Source organism: Macrobrachium rosenbergii, chromosome 47, assembly GCF_040412425.1.
Source record: "Macrobrachium rosenbergii isolate ZJJX-2024 chromosome 47, ASM4041242v1, whole genome shotgun sequence".
NCBI classification, from domain to species: Eukaryota; Metazoa; Arthropoda; class Malacostraca; order Decapoda; family Palaemonidae; genus Macrobrachium; species Macrobrachium rosenbergii.
This window is the reverse complement of record NC_089787.1, coordinates 45,475,028-45,493,164: the sequence shown is the minus strand read 5'-3', so window position 1 is coordinate 45,493,164 and position 18,137 is coordinate 45,475,028. Positions and strand designations below refer to the sequence as shown.

The 18,137-nt window shown below is 39.3% G+C and overlaps 1 protein-coding gene across 4 annotated transcripts in view; it reads right to left on the bottom strand.

The window, feature by feature from the left end:
* Positions 1 to 16,908, bottom strand: part of LOC136830825 (mucosa-associated lymphoid tissue lymphoma translocation protein 1-like) — a 255,412-nt gene extending 238,504 nt beyond the window's left edge. Inside the window, exons 1-2 of one of the 4 annotated variants that reach the window (XM_067090794.1) lie at positions 16,425 to 16,908; positions 8,117 to 8,293 (exon numbers count right to left, since the gene is read on the bottom strand). In XM_067090794.1, coding sequence (XP_066946895.1) covers positions 8,117 to 8,262 — 146 coding nt within the window. In that variant the 5' untranslated portion in view covers positions 8,263 to 8,293; positions 16,425 to 16,908. The remainder of the gene's footprint in view (positions 1 to 8,116; positions 8,294 to 16,424) is intronic. The other 3 variants (XM_067090797.1, XM_067090795.1, XM_067090796.1) reach the window with 3 other exon arrangements.
* Positions 16,909 to 18,137: the final 1,229 nt, after the last annotated feature.

Genomic DNA, 18,137 nt, shown 5'->3' with positions numbered 1-18,137 from the left:
GTTATTTTTTTTGTATTCTACATGAAATTGCACATATTTTCATATATAAAACTTTATGTAACAGCTAATGCAAAAAAGTGCAAAAATTACGACAAAGTGACTAAAGAATTTCTGAGAATTTTCAGCAGAGTTTGTGTGGAAGTAAGGAAAAAGTTTTTTTTTAAAAATTCACAAATCGAAATATTGTGCTAGAGACTTCTCGTTTGTTGCAAACTGAAGGTAAATGATTGAATATTACTAGAATAGGAAGAGTTTTAGCATACAATTGCATTTTTCGACCATTTTAGTCGAGTCAAAGTTGACCGAAGGTTGAAATTTTGGCACTTATCGTGATTTATATGAAAATATTTCAAAATTGATAAAAGCTACAACCATGAGTTATTTTTTGTTGTATTCTACATGAAATTGCACACATTTTCATATAAAAAACTTTAAGTAAAGGCTAATAGAAAACGGTGCAAAAATTACGACAATGTGACTAAAGAATTTCTGAGATTTTCAGCAGAGTTAGCTGATGCTTTATTTTGGGATAAGAAAGAAATTCGCGCATGCGCAGCTGGATCACGCTTGTAAACAAAACAACAGCTTGATCCATGAACTCCCAGCATCCCTCAAGGCGTGTGATTTAAAATTTTTCGCAAACGAGGCCTATAGTATTTTTCCGCGAATATTTAAAAATACTTTTTGTAGTCAACGTATTTTACGTCGACTTGGCACCCGACAGACAGCTTTTGTTGACGTAAAATACGTCCAGTCAGTGTTAAAGGGTTAATAAGTATGTCTTTGCCAAAGGTGCTAAATGGCAGATCATTTCAAAACAAATACTGTCACCTCCAGGGGCAGATTTATTGCTGTTCAACAGAGCAAATTCTAACTCTTCCATATTACTGTAAATTTTGTATTATAATATATATCTTCTATTGTTTCAAAATCTATTATTAATTCTATAGCATTTTTCCTTGTGTGGATATGCTCATCTAAATTTTTGTCATTACTTACTTTTGCTAAATTTTCACCTATTACATTACTTATTTCTTTAGGATCAAGTATTTTTTTTCCCATCTTTTATTATGGCATGTCTAGGTGGTTTAACATGGGTACCATTGATTTTCCTGAATTTTTCCCATATTTTTTGTATGAGAGTATTATTAGACAGATATGATACAAATTTCCTCCATGAAATTATTCTTCCTTGAATTACTTCTCTTAAATTTTGCAGATATTTTGTTATAAAGAGGTTTTAATGTATTAATTTCTAATAATAATATAGTCAGTTTTTGTAAAGTTCCTTCTAATATCGGTAATGTTTTCTTTATTTTACTGAACTTTCTATTCAAATTACCTAATCGTCTTCCAATTTGGTGTTTTATTTTTATTAATTCTGTTAGTTTTTCAGACCACCATGCGACTTTGTGTTTTGTTGGATGAGAATTGGATTTTGGTATTGCTTTATTAGCAGCATTTTTAATGAAATCAACAAAAATTTATTAGTTTCATTATGGTCTTTTAAATATTCAAATGGTGGGATATTCCTAGTGTGGAATTCATATTGATACGAATCTGCTTTATAAATGTTATATTGAGGGACATACTTGGTGGGATTATTTTGTAATAATGAAATTAATATTGGGAAATGATCACTGGTATGCAAGTCGTCTACTGTATTCCAATCCAATCTGTCAACTATGTTTGTAGTACATAGAGTTAAGTCGATTGAGGAAAATGTTCCATGTGTTTTAGAAAAATGTGCTGATTTCATTATCATTTATACAGCATTTGTCATATGAATCTAAGAATTCTTCTATTTTACTTCCTGCTCTATTTGAGTCTGTACAATTACAGTCCCACATCGGGCTGTGGGCATTAAAACCACCTACTATTAATGTAGGTTCCTTGGCATTATTAAGTAATTCTTTAAGCTTGTCAAAGTCATAATTTTTATTAGGTTGGTTGTATAAATTATAAATTACATAATTATTGTTTTTTTATTCGTATTCTAATACTTGATATTTGCAGATCAGTAAAGTTTACAGGTACTTTGTCATAATACTGTTATGTACATATATAGCAGTACTGTACCTATATTTCCTTCTTCCTCTCTAAATGAAGATGCTAAGGTATATTTACCTCTTGTTGATATTGTTTTGTTGACATGTTGTAAACATAATATCATTGGTCTGTATTCTTTTAGTAATCGTTGTATTTCTCCTAGATGTAATCTGGTCCACAGACCATTTACGTTCCATTGTATAATATAGCTATTGAAAATATTTTATTATAGCGGTTGAGTTTTACTCTTTTTCTGTATTATCACCTTGGATTTTTTCTAATAATTTACTCACAACATTCATTTGTTTTTCTTTATAATATACTAAGAGCTCAATGCACATGCAGCCTTTTTCATGGGTACTCAAATCTGCAATATCTTTTTTCTATATTTCATAAAATTTCTTATAATGTTTGTTAAACCATATTTTGTTATGTTTTTATTATTGCACAATGCAATGAAATAATCATTACATCCACAAGTGTTATCATGTATATTTCTTCCTTTATTTGTTCTTGTTGTACCAATTATTGGTGATGGAGTAATTTCTTCTCTGACATATTCATTGTTGTCTATGGTACGGTTGTCTTCCACTTCTTCGGTATTTTGGATGTCAGTATCCTTAGGTTTTACTATTATTTTTTAGGAGATAAGTTGATTGCCTTACTCCTGCTTTTTCCAGAAGGAGACTGATTATTTATGGCAGTCTTCTGGTTTTAAGTCGACAGTGTTGCTGCTTCCATGGAGGAGGTACCTGCCACAGATGGCAGAGCCTCCCCAGTATCATGGGTGTTCTTGATAGTGCCTTTTTTATGGAAATTTCAAGTTCAGGAGCACCAGGCAAAGCTGGCACTGCCTGACAAGGTGTGGAATTTTCAGACACAGCTGACACATCCTCTGAAGCATCAGGAGCACCAGTCACAGTTGATGCAGGCTCCAGTGATACACAAGCACCAGACACAGGCAATGTGGCCTTCAAAGAGGCCAAAGTGCCAGCCATATTTGGCACAGCTTCCAAAGAGGCCAACTCCCAGAGAGGTGGGAGTACCAGGTACATCTGGCACTGCCTCTGAAGAGGAAGGAGCTCCAGAAACTACTGGTGCTGCCTCTGAAGAGCCAGAAGTGCTAGAAACTACTAGCACAGCCTCCAAAGAGGTGGAACTACAGTTCGCCACTGATCTTCCTGTTATATTGCCAAGGGAAGCATCTCTAGTATCATTTATATCTTCTTCTTTGGTTGGCAGCAATATTGGTAAAGGATATTCCCAGTCTAACATACTGATTTAATACTTCCACTTTTGCCTCTCTAAATGTAATACATTCAGTTACCCTTAATGTCTGGATTTCTTTTTCCATGATGTACACATCACAATTCTGTGAAGACAGATGATTGTCTCCACAATGTATACATCTTGACTCTGTATAACACACCATGCTCTGATTCACTACATTTAACACATGTGGCAGGCTTGCCTTGTAGCTTCTGCCAACAAGACCCTAACATATATCCATATTCTTGACAATAAAAACATCTCCTCGGTCTTGGGATATATTGCTTAATCTTAAAATGAAACCATGCTGCTTTTACTACATTAGGTAAGTGGCTCAAACAGAACGTAATACTGTAATTAAATTGGGAATTGGAACTAAGGCTCCATTGATATTGTTTATTCTTCCAATTCTAATCACACCTTGATATTTTAATTCTTCTACAAATTCTTCTTCTGAGTACGTCATCAGTTGGGGTGTGAATAACATTTCCTTGGTATGACACCAAAAAGTATGCAGTGAGCAGTTTACTTTAACTCCTCCGAGATGCACTAATTCCTTTTATTTTTCACTTCTTTTGCTGAGGCCTATTCTACAATCAGTTTCCTTGACCTTCAGATGATATCTTGGGTTCTCAGCTACAAATTTTACAATTTCTCTTTACACACTAAAAATATCACAATTAGAATCTTCCAGATTAAAGGTCAAATACTTATAAAGAGGTTTCAAATATACTTGGTCCTAATTCACAAACGTTTCTGGCCAATTTCCTTTTGCTCTGTGCTGAAGCATAGGGATCTAGTGTAACTACAATAGAAGGTTTCCTATCCTTATCCAGTGTAACTACAATAGAAGGTTTTCTATCCTTTTCCAAACACAGGTTGTCAGAGGAGGGTGTAGAGGTCATTATCTGTGCCAAAGCAGTATCATTAGAGGGTCCAGAGGTACTCAATTCTTTATTGCTACTACCCATAAAGATTGAATAATTATACAAAAAATTAAATAAACCTAAAACCCTTAAAAAGATATCATCAGCCTTTTATGGAGTTAATTCTTCCACTAATGGCACCAGTAGGAGCTGCCCCCCAAATGTCTGCCATCTACCCTGTGGTAGTCTAAGCTTAGTTCATATGAATTAATTTATTATTTTTATTATGTTTTTGTGTTTTGGTTGTGTAACTGTTTGATTAATCTTTTTTTTCTTTTTCTGCAGTTTGCTTGAAAGTGTGGACTCCCCTTCACCTAAATGCCCATAGTGCTTGGACTGAAAGAACCTTGCTGAGGAACAGTGAAGGAAACAAGGCCTCCATTTCCCTTCTAAATGCTTGCCTTGCTTCACAGCAAGTGTTATGTACAAATTAGTTGTGTGAACCAGAGGCTGATTTACTCAAGTTCCCAAGAGAAAATGATAATACAAGACATTATAAAGTGATTGTTATAGGTTTGATCCATGGAAATCAAAAACATTGGAGAGGAATCATGTTACAGCGAAGTTGTGTACAGAATTTATTTAAAGAAAAACACGTTTGGTTCTCAAATAATCTTTGCTGGACAATCCCAAGTAGACTTTGAACATTTATCTTTCAAGCATTGGATGTGTTTCTGTTTTGAGGATTAAGACTTGATACATATTAGATTAAGGTTCTTTCAATTATTGGGGGGAAAACTGTAATAAGTTAGGTTAAGGAACTAAGGATAAGTTTTGATGAGCTATAGTATTAACTTAGGCAAAGTTAGGTATAGTTAAGGTTGAAAGTCATAGACCACTGAATATTAAGATAACAAATTAGGTTAAGGAAAGTCAGAGTTTTATTTAGTAACCTCTAAATCTGTTCCTATCATCCTGCTCCAATTGTGTAAGAGAAGAAAGCCCATACAACCCTACCCACAGGGAATGGCACAACACTATTAGGGTGGCCCAAGTGTAAGCCAATCTTGCTTGTTGGAACCAAGAGTATTACAAGAACACAATCATCCCCACCCTAATCATATTATGGGTAAACCAGATAGAATGAAGAGAGTCCTATCCCCAGAACCAGACCACCCCTGGAATCCATGGCCCAGCCCTGCAGAATAGTTCAGCCCTTGAGCTATCATTGTGATATCTCTGAAGTCCAAACATTATTGGGTAGTTGACGATCCTACAACAGTTCCCACTATTAGCTTCAGATAAACCCAGTCCCAGCTATGATGCCTTTTCCTATTTATCAGGTCCAATAAATTTGACCAAAAATGGAAAATTCCACAAAAATTAACCCAAATTACCATGTAATGATATATGGAACTCTTGGATTCAAACCTGGAACAAATTCCAGGGGTTCAAGACCCCTTCACCATGTCGAGGGGGTCCTAACCCCAATGCTTATCAAGCTCCCACATCTCAGAAATGTCTGAAGCAGTAGGGGAAAATCCGAACAATCCCTGGAACCCTTGCCTAGTCAAGGTTTCTGCCAGGTGAAAAGGAGTAAGTAGTCATCAAACCAAGTTGACAACAAACCCACAGGTCATGGAGAGTGTACTCAATCATGAAAACATGGGCAAGGGCTCTCCATAGTTGTGCCTACACCTTTCAAGATGCAACTTTTACAGGAAAGAAAGAATGGAAGGGGAAATCACTCCTCACTAAGTCTGGATGATGGACCATATGGGCCATGACACATTTCCAGTGAACTGGGAGATGTGTGTGTGTGTGTGTTAGGATGAACTCCTGTATGCTCAATTCTTGTAAACTCAGCTGGCCCTACAAGCCAAAGATCCTGTACCATTAGTACAGTTACCCTGGCTGGCCTAGACAGCATGGCTAGCTTGGCCAAACTGGTACCTCTGGGTTCCAGGGAACCCTGGGTAGCAGTTGCACCCATGCATGGAGGATGGATAGCAGCAATGGGTTCCGGACTGGCGGTCCAAGAGCCTTGGTCAGACTGGTCAGCCTGGGTAGCAGTTGCATCCATGCATGGAGCATGGGTAACGGCATGGGTCCAGGACTAGTGGTCCAAGAGCCTTGATTGAACCGGTACCCCAGGCACAAAATGACCCTGGGGTAATTGTTGCAGTCATGAGCAAAACCACAGGTGCAACAGTACCATTAGAGTGAGCCAAATGAGTCCTCTTCCCCAAAAAATGCTGAATGCTAGAAGCCTATCGTGACTTGTGGGGAAAGCCAGACATAGCAGCCTTCTTCCTACACTAAAAAATAATGAAAGAGAATGGTTAGAGGCAATGGAAAACTCCACAATACCCATCACTACCAAGCAACCATATCTGAAGATTGGATCCATCAACAGTGCCCAATGCTGAAGAGCCAGAGACGGAGCAACGTGCTACCATGGTCATGGAAGGACCAAGAACACAAATGGGAGGACTGGGAACACAAACTCATCGTTCCCCAAAAATTCAATTCAAAACTGAGAATTTGGGAGCCGAACGAGCTGCGCAACCCCATACTCCATGCAATTCCAAAAGGTTGCCCGACCAAGGAGAGATAGGGAGAACACCCCTAGGCTGTCGGCAAACTTATTCCAGCCTGTAGATTAGGTAATGATAGCCAACGGTCCATGGGAACAAGTATAGTGGTGAGAAAGGTTGAAGCGATTAGCTGTTACTACATACATCTGATCATAAAGCAGTAAGAACACTCCAAATTCACTGACACCCATAAACCTGGTCTGTAGACCAGGAAAACAGGCTGCACAAAGGATCAACATACTCTTAAAGAGAAAAAGAATTCAACTCGAAGCATGCTCAAAAGCTTACTGAGAGACAAGACGTAGATCACCTCGAGTTTAAGGGAATGGCACTCGGTGCCAGCCCTGCCAGTGAAATCAATCACAGCCATATTAAGAGTGGAGGTTGAGGTTCATAAGAAAGACATAGAAAAACATGAAGGAAAGAATGCCACTGTCCTCCTCCCACCACTGTCAAAACTGGTCTTGTCTGCAGAGTTGTTGAGAATCACAAAAGCTAAGCCCTACAGCTTACTCTCCCAACAAAAACAGATGAAGGCTATTACAGCAGGATTATTTTAAAAAAGGTAAACCTTACTGTCACGGAACTTCCACGTAGCTAAATCTACCGTACCTGAAAGATATATTAGTAAGTATATCGAAGAATGTCACAGCTGTTGTGCAACTACAAAAAGCTGTTACGTGTCCAATGAAAACAAGTATTCATATCGACAAGTAAAAAGAAATTTAATTTCTTGCATGAAGGCTTATTTGACCAATGGGTTTTAATAATCACAATACAAACACATAGTCAAAAACCACAACAGGAAAAGGGACTCTCAAGTTTAATCATCTAAAGTTCGAATGGCAAGAGTTGGGCGGAGAGTTCTAAAAGACATCTGAACTCAATGGTGGCTGGCAGCAAAGTGGAGTGCAGACCAACAGGTGGGCAGGGCTCCCCCCTGCCTGTCAGTGGTTTACTACCATGTCAACAAGTCTGAACGGCCATTCCAGCTCACGTTTGCAACCTAAATCTTTATGTAAAGAATAAATGTTCGTTATCTGTGTAGGAACAAATACAAATCTGTTACAGATAAAATACAACTCATGATACAAGGAACAGGAATCTCCTCTTTGTGAAGGATGTGTCAACCATCTAATGAATATTTGTTTTAAAACTAATTCATGATGTAGTTTATCCACTAACTAGGTATCTAGACTTTAGTTAATGCAACAGACATGCAATCTGTATAAACACCTACTTTTCACATCATCACATAATTAAGCTGTAAAGATATCACATCTATAAGCAAGGAAAGTTTTGTGAAAGGGACATATACTGCCACTGGGAGCTTACCTCAATACTGTCTCTTCAGCAAACAAGTCTTTTATAATAACTGCAGCAGCTTTCCAATTGTCATCTTCTTTTAGGGCACTTTCCAACTGTTTTTCTACTTCATATGGAATATCAGCAAAATTTGATTCTGCTTGCAAAACATACATGTTGAACGCTCATGAAGTTTTTAGATACAATCTGTAATTAGTTAAATAACTTGAATTAAGAAAAATTTTCAACATTCCCTACACTAAGAAGTTACTGACCTAAAAGAACTTTAGATCTTCCACATGTCCAGGATGGGGCAGCATAGATTACATGAGTGTGGAAGTTGGCCTGGCAAGGAGGAGGGGAAAGTTATTGGCTATGTCCAAGCAGTCAATTATTACTTTGCCATTTACAGTGATACAGTATAAAAAATTTAAGGGGTCATGAGGTGGGAGCATTACATACAATGAAGTCTACATGTTGGAAGTCATTGAGCCCTTTAAAAAAATTTAGACTGGTACCTACATAATTACAAATCCACCTTATTTTATAAGTACTAAACTGTGAAATGAAAGAGATTTAAAAATCCTTGTTACACAGTATGGAATAGGATGTTTCAAGGAGAAATTGTACTACATTTTCAATATTCATCAAACATTTAAAGTTATCTTTATCTTTCCTAGGTGCACAAAACATTGGCTTTGTTCAAGATTGTTTCCAGGCCTGAGCTGGAAAAGGTCCTTGAAGCTTGGCAACAAGGTACAGTCGTTAACTTGTATGCAGGTGGACACAGCAGTCCCCTACTCATCTGCCATAACCTAGCACTTTTTCCTTCTGTTCTAATGTGATGAAAGGTTCTGGCTTGTACACCAAGGAAAAATTACAAATTTTAAAATAATTTGCATTTTTCATAACTAACAAACCAGCGGTCTTAAATGTCATGTTCCTGGTCATGGAAAAGAACTGTGGAATGATTGATTCCGGTAACCTTCTATACCATGTGTCACAAAGATGGAAGGGCTAAGAAGGCCCCCTTTTTTTTAAAAAGAAGAGCAGAGGGAGTCATAGCTTATGAGCCAAAGTTCGAAGAGAGGATGCCTGATTGTGAAATTCATCTGTACTGTGACCACCTAAAAAACTTGCCCGACTCCTACTCCTGAGATGTAAATAACAGACAGGAGAAAGAGAGGTCAGTTCGATCGCCCACCTATTCAACCATTCAAGTTACCTCAGGGAAAATGCTTTTCTGTCCAAGGGGAGTTTGGATGGCTACATATCCTGCTGGGCATCCTCTACAGGTCCTAAGGAGGATTCCAAGTACCTGTGGGCAGTGTTCCTATGGTAAAACTGGATGGTGGTAGTTTGCAAATGCCAGATCACTACCCACACTTTTCAAAACTGAAAAACTGATCCAAAAAGCTAGGAATAGGCTACACCCTAAACTTCAAGAACTCTTGCATGGACAGGAAGATCCTCCTCCTTGCAGGACGACCTGTATGCCCACTTAATATCATGAAGCCAGGAATTAAGTTCTTAGACTACCTTTGCCAGCCAGTAGTAGCAAAAAGGCACCAACATTGGCGTCAGAGGTCAGCCTTCACAGTACCTTTGCCATCATTCATCTTCATTTCAGTAGCTTAGGCACTTTACACTATCATCATCATCAAGGCTAGAGCACTGACATACAGGAGGAAGCAATTGGTGAGTACTCAAATGTCTTTTTATATATAGTTTATTTTTATTTTTATATATCTCGTATAATCTACAGCATTTCCCTTTCATTATTAGGCTATCATGAGAGAGAGAGAGAGAGAGAGAGAGAGAGAGAGAGAGAGAGAGAGAGAGAGAGAGAGAGAGAGAGAGAGAGAGAGAGAGAGAGAGACATTCCATTCCAATACGTCACTGGAATACTCCCCTTACATACAGTACATGTAATGTGTACACAAGCACACACACCTCTTAACTTTCATTTCTAATCTTATATCTCTTGGTGTTTTGTCATATTTTTACCATATAAAACAATGAAAAACAACAAAAATTATGACACTACATCACTGTTTCCATTTAAGACTAATGCACTTAGCACTACATATTGTATGTACATAATCATAAACTGTTCACTTACATTTGGTTTATTTTTCATTTTTACCCAACTAAAAGTGCTACAATATATCCACAATCTTTTTTATTCTTAGCCATGTATAACCAATGCTGAAGTTACATTATATGAGGCATTGGGATTTATATCAGCATAAAAAGGTTGTTGTATAATCAGCATGTATACAGAATTCTGTTACATATGCTGCTTGCGATTATATCTGCTTCAAGGGATGTGTGGGGAGGTCTTGGAACATATTACCTGCATAAAATGGGGCCCTACTGTATATTCCTCTCCAGCTTGGAATGAACCTGGCCAACAGCTCAAAGACATGGCAAACCACCCACTCACGTACCTCCTCGCTGACTGACGTAGGTGGAAGGATACAATCCCAGCCAGCCCCCATGCTGACATAAGCCAAAACGTTATATTGCCACTCATCAACACAACTGAGTGGCCCAACATGTGCTCAAGAAAAGCTTGCAGAGTGAGCAATCCTGAATGCATTTCTTAAGTTGATATGTACTGTAGATGAAGGTTGTCTACTGTTTCGAACTGTTTAGAAACAACTGCACCTCTGGGGATGTGTTGTACCCATCTTGAACTGGGTCTGAAGAACAGAGTAGCTCAATGGCAAGAGATCGATGAACTGTCTCCAAGACAAACAAACTAGCTCAACGGCGAGAGATTGATGAACAGTCTCCAACAATGGTCAACCAGCCCAAAGGCTTCCCTATGACTCGCAGAAGCCAAACTAGTACAGTAGCAGCTTGGGTAAACACTCACAAGCACTAGATGGGCTGGGAACATTCCGAGTGTCGGCATGATCATAGTCAGGCCTGCCAGGATATTCCTTAGTGGAAACAGCAGCAAAGATGGGCTGCTTGAAATACTGAGGGAAGCAAATACCTCCCAAGTACGCCAGTAAATCTGTCAACATGGGTGTAGTCTTTCTGGATACAGCTCAGAATGCACACCTGGGTCAGCACTGTTGGAGAGTACAGGCTGGTTGCCTACCCTCATGCATGTACTACTCCTCTTCAACAAACCAAAGAAGAACAAACAGAAGGTACGGATTAAGAGCGGGCAGTTGTGGAGGATGGATTTAAATCTTTTGGCAGTACTGACGGCAGTTACTCCAGAAGGAATGGACATCATCTTATGGTTTTACTTTGCTGTTACTGAACCTTGACAGGACAACAAAACTGGTTACCAAGACCAACAACATAAAGCAGCCAGACACTTGCAAATGTCCTTCACACCTTTCATTGTTCACTTTTCTTCTTCAAAGAGATGTTAAACAATAAACAAAAACACAACATAAAATATTAAAGATGAAAGCACTTTCAGCTTGTTTAGTCACAGCACAGCAAGACATAAACTTTAGACTGTAGCTGAAAAAGAAGTGCCATCTTATAGCAGGTGAGTATAGATTCCCTCCCACTTACCCACCTATCTCCAATTAACCACTAGTTAAAAAGTTTCAACACCTGTTTCTAGCTGGTCCTGAGGAATACTGCTAAAGCCTCTGATTTTTATTTCCATAGGAACAAATCACAATCATTCAAGATAAACTGCCTCTTCATATGCAGTACATACAAGCATGTAATCTTTAAAATGGATACCCCATTGGCACAAACTGGTTTTTCTGTTGAACCCTACTAAAAAGGTATTTAACCAGCCAAAAAGGACAAATGCAGGGATGTTTAGTCCTACAAGGATAACCAAGTATAAATTTTTTTAAGTCACTACATTTTTCCTAGGCATACAAACTAAAGCCTTTATTTATTATATAGGAGCATCTTTCAGCAGAAGCTGGAAACAGTCACTGAACTTGGTATCAAGGTAATTAACTCATGGCTACATGGGTTAGTACGGGAATGCCCATCACCAACCTGCAATCGCCAAGCACTTTCTCCTTTAACCTCAGGAACAAAGCAGGGTGGATGCATTGAGAACTGCAATAAAAGGCTGTGATTTGTATGCCTGGGAAAAACACAAAACAGTTTTAAAAATATGAGTTGTTCCTTAAGGAATACAAACCATCACCTTTTTATACAAGAGTATCTTTCAGCACGAGCTGGAAACTGGTCGAAAACTTGGTAACAAGGTAGTTTAACCAATGGGGGATGAGTGGGGGAGTATCCCTCACTCACTGGCCCTTGCCTTTACTTATCTTTCAGCCACCACTGTCAGTGTTAGACATGTTGCTGCACTCCTCATCTGCCTGGCTGAAAGTATGTTGTTGAGTATTTGCTCATTTATTACCCTTTTTGGTGTGTGTTTTTCCATTTTGCTTTTGTACCGGTCTTTGTTGTTATTTCTTCAAAGAGAGGAAAAACATGAAATACCGTACATTGTTGTGAGGGATGTGGCTACCTGCCCTTATCAGCAGCTTATGTTGCCTGTAACAGCAGACCCCCATACTGTATGTACTGCTTGCATGGGGAGGGCCTGCTCTAGGGCCTCCCCTTGCAAGGAATGTGTTAAATGGGACACCCCCTCAGGGGATAAAGTCTGAGAAGAAGAGGCAAAAAGAAAAGATTGTTTGCCAGAATGGGGATACACCTCTGGTGATGCTCCAGACCCTTCTAATTCCTTCTTAGCCCCATCTTCCATCCTTCTTCCCTCTGTAAGTACTACTCCTTCGAGGAAGAGTAGCACTTGGCCCAAATTTGATCATGGCCTCTCTTTTGAGGACATAGCAGCTTTTGATGGAGGCGCTCCATCAACAGCTATGTAGTCCTTGGATGACTTTGATTTTGAAACTAGCACTCCTGGTCCCCTTAGGTAGATGTCTTTGCAATACATAATGAGGATTTGCCTATGTTACCATTCCTGGTAGCCCCTTGTTCTCTGCTTTCCTGGATAATTTGGCTGAGGCAAAGAGGAGGCTTTGCACTGTAGTCCTCTGGTGATGTCCAGGATGTTTGCTGCGTCAGCTGCTTCTAACATTGTTAAAGATCTTCCTGTAGCAGTGGTTCTCCCAGTGGCAGAGTCTCTGGTTAACAAGTCCTCGGTTACGTATACAGTCCTGGGCTTGATCAGTGCAAAAGGTAGTGTTTCAAGCATGGGGAAATGGAAAAAGTATTGCCAGTGCCCTCCCTCGCCACTGTTGCCATTGGACTTGTCTGCCTCTTCACTTACCCTGGATTCCTTCCCACTATAGCAGAATCAGAAGAGGGGAAAAGTTTTAGGCTTCACACAATAAGTCCAGGAGGATTACTTCTGCACTTCCACTGCTCCAAGAGAAATGGAGATGCTTGGTCACCAGGTGATCATTCTACTTCTTGCAAGGCCAGTGCCTCAGCATCAGCTCACTAAGACTCAGGGTCCACTCCGCCTCATCCCACCATGAGAGCTCAGGCTCACACCAGGATGAGGCTGCAAGTTCTGGTCACTCTGACTGATCATGATCAGATGACTGTGGAAAGGCAGTTTAGTAGAACAGCCCTTCTCACCATAACCCCCTAGGGGTCACACAAGGAAGGGTTTGTGCAACCCACTCCAGCTTGTGATCATTCCACAGAATGGTCCTGGATCAGCAGCAAGGTAAGTTCTCCTTCTCTGCCTTCTCCTTGCCCCTACCTGGTGTCTTACTCACCCATGCCTTCTCCTTGCCCCTATCTAGTGTCTTACTCTTCCCTGCAGAAGCAGTAGCAATGGTCAATGACACAGGAGAATCTCCAAATGGAAGGGCGATCCCTAAGGGAGGCTCAACAATACTGAGCTCCTTGTAAGTGCAGCAGACAGTATAAGTCAATTTAGTAAGTTTATACATATCGATCACTGACCTCCTTGTGTGTACCCACCTCTTAGCTGTGATAGGGGTATACACATGGAAGGAACAGGGCAGGAAGGAGGGGGTGGTGGGCTAACACTTCTCACCTTCCTCCTCCACCAAAACCTTCCTGACAGCTGTAGATCCTTCCATTATAAAGGAGCGGTAACAGTGGGAATTGACCAACAATGGGTATGAGTGGTCACATACACTCTCATGCTTCTCACACCTCCAATGCCCACAATGCTAGATCTCCATGATGAAGTAAACAAAACACCCAGAAGCAAGTTCCAACTTAGCAGTCAGCAGGAGCACAGCAAAACATCCTCACTGGAAGAGAGTCAAAGAAAATGGGCTTGGAGACGGCAGCTACCTCACTTTAAGAACAAAACCCAGCTCGCGCTCACAAATACTCCTACATAAAAAGTAATGGTTTGTTTTTTCACAGGAACATACTGTGCCTTGTTACCATTCTTTAATGCCTTTATCAGGTTGTAATTGGAAATATTCCAGTGTGATGTCTGTCGGTAATCTCATGAGAACAACTGAGTAACCTAGCACTGCCTAGGGTACAAGCAACCAATCTGAAATATGATTGGCCTCCCCAATTTATAAAATTAGCAAAATAGGCTAATGTAGCTCATACAGAAGATCAAATCCTAAATTGGCATTAATGCAAGTAATTCTAAGCTGGCTGTCCGCATTGAGCTAGACTATGACAATTGAAGTTTTCCTATATTATTTTACTTGTTTTACAAGAATTTAAAGTAATATTTTGTCGGCCGGCTGTAACTAAACTGTAATTGACCTTTGAAGACTAAACGACTTGAATTACCTAACGCAGGGTAGGTCTAAGCTGGCATTCTGTGGTGAGCCCACCACCCCCCTCCATAGCTAACATGGCAAAATTGTAACCAGTAAACACCCCTACGGTACGTTAGGTTGGTATTTTGGCAAGTCTATATATTAGCTCCGCGCCTGTTTTTACATTTTCAACTGGTTTTTTCTACACTTTTAGGGATTCTGATACTGGCGGTGCATCTGTTTGTTGTCGGCCAAATGGAATGTCCCTTCGGCATGTTTAGTACTGGCCTGGGCGGTGGTTGGGTACCAATACGTTAACAAGTTATTGCACTTGCCGGACGGGGTATGAACTGTTCGAAACAGACGTACCCGTGCTCTGTCTTGTGAAGGTCGCGTATGGAAACCCATTGTTGGATGGATGGACTTCAGGGGTTAATTACAGGTTAATTACACTCGAGCACCAAAAATTAAAAGTAAATTCATAATTAGCAACAAAAAACTGTAGAAAAAGTCAAGTTATAGTGCTGCCACCGCCGCGGAGCTACTATATAGTTCTACCGGTATTTTTAGAGGTGTTTACTATTTTTGCTGTATTAGCTATGGAGGGGGGGGGGGCTCACCGCAGAATGCCAGCTTAGATCTACCCTGTCGGCAGTGTAGTCTTCAAAGGTCAATTACAGTTTAGTTACAGCCGGCCAACAAAATATTACTTTAAATTCTTGCAAAGCCAGTAAAATAACATAAGAAAATGTCAATTACCATAGTCTAGCTCACCGCGGACAGCCGGCTTAGAATCACCTTACTGCAAAACAGTTTAACAAGTTCTCTGTGCACAATGTCTTGGAGGACTTAGGGGGTACTGCCCCCTGTTGGCCAGGTCTTGGACATGGGGCTATTCAATAGGCTAATAGTAGGTTAGGTTAGAATGCACCTTGGTCGAAACATCTTTATCTGCCCTACCTGGACTTTTACCCCTTCATTTGGAAAATTTTAACCTAGCTTTAATAGTTGGCCCACATGCAAGAATGGCATGTCTAGTACAAACTCCACATGTATGCACCGTGAAACATACACAGAAACAGTCAATATGTACGTAACAGTAAACTTGCTTTAGATTTTAGTATGCTTTTGGCACTGAGCGTATTAAGGAGACTCAAGAACTAAGTAGAAAGACAACAGCCTAATTCTACATAAGAGCACTGCAAGTCAACTAAGAAAACTTGTTTACAGAATTTAGAAAAGTTTGTATGTACAGTACTCAGCACTTTAAGAGATAATTTGAGAAATTGACCCAGGTAATTTAAAGGTTTTACATCTTTTAATTAGGGTTTTACATTCGCCGCAGAGCTTTTTATTTTTTTTGCAGAATTAGCCTACCCAATAAACCTGTTAAAATAAGAAGCTAGCCTAACACCATTCATTCTTTACCGTTTTGACAATTAACACTTGCCTATCTGGGTGTTGAACACTGTGTAGGATAAACTGTTAGGTTGAAGGTATCCTCGTTGTCAAGCTACAACTAACAAATGGCTAACTTCAACTTTAAACCACTAGTCAACACACTGGGACTAACCTACTATAGGGTAGGTCTAACATATTTAAGCTCAATGTGTCTAACAAAACCAGGTTAACCTAAAGTATGCCTAACAAATAAGCACCTCAATCGGAGCTGGAGCTGTTGTCTACCTTAATCGGGAATTTCACGATAAGGCAAACAAGGTCTATAGCCGAGCAACCCTGACCTCTCGAGTGTCTTCTGCGGTTCAGGTGTCAAGCGCAATATGTTGTCCAAAATAATTTAGCAGTATCTTCTGATACTAATCAAACAATATCTATGTTAACAATGATCGCACTTTTCACTACTCAATAGAGATCGACAAACACACTGTAGTGAAGGTGGCGATGTCGACATTTCATCATTCGAATTTTGTGCTCAGTTTTCCTCATTCGCGTGTTGGGAGGGGGAGGGGGAGGGAATGGGGTGGGGTATGGAGTGTGATTGGGAGGGATGGGATGTGCTTATTGTGGACAAATACGCAGTATAGTAGTTAGCTGTGCTTGTTAGCGCCGTTAAAAATGTCATTATCAAATAACCTGCCACAGTTAACTTGCTTCTTATTTTCCTGTGCTTTAACTGATGGCATCTTGACATCTATGATATGAACAAAAATTTTATCACCAAGTCATTTGCGAGATAAAATCATAACAACACAAGTTATGGGTGTTCCCCTGATGACAGCCTATTTAAAATAAGATGAAAATGTAGAAATAGAAGAAATTTGGCAATTAAGACAAAAAATAATTGAAAAAGCAGATAAAAAATGAGAAAATATTTTACCAGACCACTGAGCTGATAAGCAGCTCTCACAGGGATAGCTCGAAGAATTTTTTATTCCTTTTTTATTTATCTTTTGTCAAACTACAATTTTTCTAAAAACTTTTTAATTGGGTCAATCTTTAATGTTGAAGTTTCTGACAAAATTTCACTGACGGATTTATTCCCCAAACTTGATCTTCACTGCTGATTATGATTTGGACATTCACACAATAAATGTTAATTGTTATCATTACAGTCTGAGTAGTCAGGAGACGGGTTATGAGGATTATTCGTAGGGTGCTCGTGTGTAGACGAGTAGCTTATTCGTTGAAGCATCAGAATTACTTGCGTATGTCCCTCTCTTAGGTTGATGAACTCCATTTTCCAACACCAGGTTTCACTTCAACTTATTACTCTGTTTTTCATTGCATATATTTTGCCATTTTTTTATAATACTTATTTTTTATGCGTTATTGCAGTCACTGATAGGGATATTTACATTTGATCTTGTCATGTGGGCTGCTTTATCCGCCTCTTCCTTTCCTTTTATCCCTTTATGGACTGGATCTAACATATATCTGTAGTTTCCCTATTATCATAGAACTTATGAATAACTTAATTTGTTGTACAATGCTATTTTTTGTTTGTATCTTTGAATAGCTTGTATAGCGCTTCTCGACTCGCTAAAAATCACAAATGATGTTTCTTTAATTATTTTCATGGCTGATCCAATTACACACAACTCTGCTGTGAACTTAGCGCTGAGGCATCATCAAGTATAGAGAATTGATACGTTTTGTCTTGGGATGCTGCTGCAAGTAGAAGTAGAATTCAAGTGAAAAGCAAAGATACCTCATTTTCCTCAATTGTTGGAGGCGTAAAGGTCACTGCCATTGTTTTATTTCATTTAATGTAACCCATTGCTATTTTTTTTATTTATATCATACAGCACCCTAAACAGCACTCTTATAATTGCTGCAAATAAAAGGTAATGGTAGGAGTCAAGATTTTGAGGGCAAGCTATTATTTACCTACCTAGTATCAATCAATAAAT